General features: G+C 46.2%; 1 protein-coding gene across 1 annotated transcript in view; it reads right to left on the bottom strand.

The window, feature by feature from the left end:
• Positions 1 to 1,184: 1,184 nt before the first annotated feature.
• The window catches only part of mrpl3 (mitochondrial ribosomal protein L3), a 10,510-nt gene continuing 8,549 nt past the window's right edge, over positions 1,185 to 3,145 (bottom strand). Inside the window, exons 8-11 of the mRNA XM_024136098.2 lie at positions 2,165 to 2,276; positions 1,944 to 2,021; positions 1,666 to 1,743; positions 1,185 to 1,508 (exon numbers count right to left, since the gene is read on the bottom strand). Of these exons, the coding sequence (XP_023991866.1) occupies positions 1,362 to 1,508; positions 1,666 to 1,743; positions 1,944 to 2,021; positions 2,165 to 2,276 (415 nt within the window). The 3' untranslated portion in view covers positions 1,185 to 1,361. The remainder of the gene's footprint in view (positions 1,509 to 1,665; positions 1,744 to 1,943; positions 2,022 to 2,164; positions 2,277 to 3,145) is intronic.

The following is a 3,145-nucleotide window of genomic DNA, read 5'->3' as shown; positions in this document are numbered from 1 at the left end:
GAGGACAGAGGAGCCTCTTAAAGAAGTTACAGGTCTGTGAGAGCCAGAAATCTTGCTTGTTTGTAGGTGACCAAATACTTATTTTCCACCATAATTTGCAAATAAATTCATAAAAAATCCTACAATGTGATTTTCTGGATTTTCCCCCCTCATTTTGTCTGTCATAGTTGAAGTGTACCTATGATGAAAATTACAGGCCTCTCTCATCTTTTTAAGTGGGAGAATTTACACAATTGGTGGCTGACTAAATACTTTTTTGCCCCACTGTAGATGATCTGTTAGTGTGTAGTACAGCAGTGTCAGATGCTCTGCAGTAATGGTGCAGTGCAGCTTCTCTATCTGCTGTGTACACACACACTTTAAAAGGAATGTCTGTCCCATTAAAGCTCATCAATCGACAGAAGCCAAGCAGAGAGGCTAAGAGAACTAGAGGGGAAAAGGAGAGGGAAAGCGGCAGGAAGATGAGGTGGGAAAGGGGGAGGGAAAAGGTTGGGGGTGGATAGAGATGTGGGGAGGCCTGTTGTGCAGAATAATTACAACAGACATTTCTAATGGTAACATTCCTGTTTGAGGCTGTGTGTGTGTGTGTGCGTGTGTCAGTGTTCCAGAACATCATGGGAAAATCATTGTGGTTAATAAAACTCCAGAACATAATCATGTTGACATAAAACAGAGATGGTGGAAGGTAGAAAAGGAGAGATCTCTCATAGGAGTCAGTCAGAATAACAACACTAAGTTTTCATAAACCCTATTCTACTGTCTTCAACACACACCAGCCACTAACCCCCCATATTATCTATGCATATCTCTCAGCGGTTCTGCTGCAACAATGTCCTAATTTATACCCCTCTCTTTGTCTCTTGCTCCCTGCCTGTCACCCTCCTCCCATTTATCCCCATTCCCTCACACAAATGTCAGCCTTTGTGATTCTGCAGCCCTCCCTCTCTCCAATCTTCTCCCTCCTGCCTCTCTCCACCTGTCAGCTTCCCGACCCTCCCTCCATCTCCCTTTCTCTCGCCTGACTCTTCGGTTCAGTTTGTCCCTCTGGGGGACCCTTACATCACTCCTCTGTTTACCACGGTTTTGGAAACAGAAGTGACTGAACTCTGGTCATTAGAGTGAAAGAGCAAGGGAGAGACCGAGAGGAAAAAGAGAGAGAAGATAATTAACAAAAAGGAGACGTATTTCCAGGAAAGGATGTTTAATGTCCCAGACACAATGACATCATGACTACAGAGGGGTGTGGCTAGAAAATAGTTAAATATTTCACTGTTAACCCTACATGTCACAGTTGGTCACCATAAAATTGATATGAGATTGTGTGTATGTCTGTGTGTAAGAGTTAGGGCTCTGTGTGTGTGTTAGAGTGTGAGGGAGGGCTGTGTGTGTATGAACAGGTCTTCATCGTACAGGTCTTCAGGCAGCTGTTCGTCCTCCTCACAGAAGAACGTTGGAAACGGAGGGTTGATGTTCTTCTCCACATAAGTCGGTAGGTTAGTGTCCCTCACCTAAACCATATGATTGGACAAACATTTTAGTAACTTTATAAAACCATGTGACTGGATAAACAAAAAGGTCAGTAACTGTATCTGCCAGACCAATAGAAGTGCATGGAGGAGCATGGTAAGTCTGGCTGTGATGGACAAATGCGTGTGTATGTCGTACCTTTAGTAAGCAGTTCTTGTGGCCAGGAACAGAGCCATGAACATAGATAACATTATACCTGGTGTTAACTCTCCATACCTAGAGAGAGAGAGAGAGAGAGGAGTCAGACGTTGGTGCAAGATATTGCTTTGGGTGTTGTGGACCAGTAAGATAGCAACCTAAAGGGTTTAGGCAAGCACTCAGAATGGGACTACAAGCTGTTTTTCACACTCCTCTGATTATCCATGAAGGTGCTTACATGGACTCAGTGAATGTGTGTGTGGGGTGGGGGTGCATACCTTTAGGCCGTGGGCAGTGTCAAACACATTTCCCATCATGCCTGGCATCTTTTTCCCTTTGAAGACTTTGGCTGGATCCTAAAGAGACACAGTTTAGGCCGAGTGTGTGTAAGTAGTGTTTTTAGTGTTTTTAGTGTGTGTGTGTGAATGAGATGTTACATATTTAGATGTATTGATTTTCCCCCAAATGTTTAAACAGTCAACAATGGTGTGTGTCTTACCCCTCCAGGTCCCGAGGCTCCAGGTCTGCGGTGTGTTTTGGTCTGGCCATGAGACGCTGGCTGGCCTTTAAACCCATACCGCTTCATCACCCCCTGAAAACCCTTACCAATACTACACACACACACACTTGAGAACAAAGAAGAATTCTAGAACACAGAAATGGAACAATTCTCCAGAAATAGACAGAAAGACAAAGAGACAAAGACAGAGAGATGAGGGCGTGGAGCCAGCCAGACAGAGCAATGAGGGCGCCTTGGAGCTTGGCATCGCTAAAGAGACACAGTTTAGGCCGATGTGTGTGTAAGTAGTGTTTTTAGTGTTTTTAGTGTGTGTGTGTGTGAATGAGATGTTACATATTTAGATGTATTGATTTTCCCCCAAATGTTTAAACAGTCAACAATGGTGTGTGTCTTACCCTCCAGGTCCCGAGCTCCAGTCTGCGGTGTGTTTTGGTCTGGCCATGAGACGTGGCTGGCCTTTAAAACCATACCGCTCATCACCCCTGAAAACCCTTACCAATACTACACACACACACACTTGAGAACAAAGAAGAATTCTAGAACACAGAAATGAACAATTCTCCAGAAATAGACAGAAGACAAAGAGACAAAGACAGAGATGAGGGCGTGGAGCCAGCCAGACAGAGCAATGAGGGCGTGGAGCCAGCCAGACAGAGCAATGAGGGCGTGGAGCCAGCCAGACAGAGCAATGAGGGCGTGGAGCCAGCCAGACAGAGCAATGAGGGCGTGGAGCAGCCAGACAGAGATGAGGGCAGGGAGACAGACAGACAGAGATGAGGGCAGGAGACAGACAGACAGAGCAATGAGGGCTGGGAGCCAGCCAGACAGAGATGAGGCGTGGAGCCAGCCAGACATGAGGGCAGGGAGACGACAAGACAGAGCAATGAGGGCGTGGAGCCAGCCAGACAGAGATGAGGCAGGGAGACAGACAGAGCAATGAGGGCGTGGAGCCAGCCAGAC

Source organism: Salvelinus sp. IW2-2015, unplaced genomic scaffold (genome assembly GCF_002910315.2).
Source record: "Salvelinus sp. IW2-2015 unplaced genomic scaffold, ASM291031v2 Un_scaffold778, whole genome shotgun sequence".
In the NCBI taxonomy this organism is placed as follows: domain Eukaryota; kingdom Metazoa; phylum Chordata; class Actinopteri; order Salmoniformes; family Salmonidae; genus Salvelinus; species Salvelinus sp. IW2-2015.
This window is presented reverse-complemented; position numbering and strand designations above follow the sequence as displayed.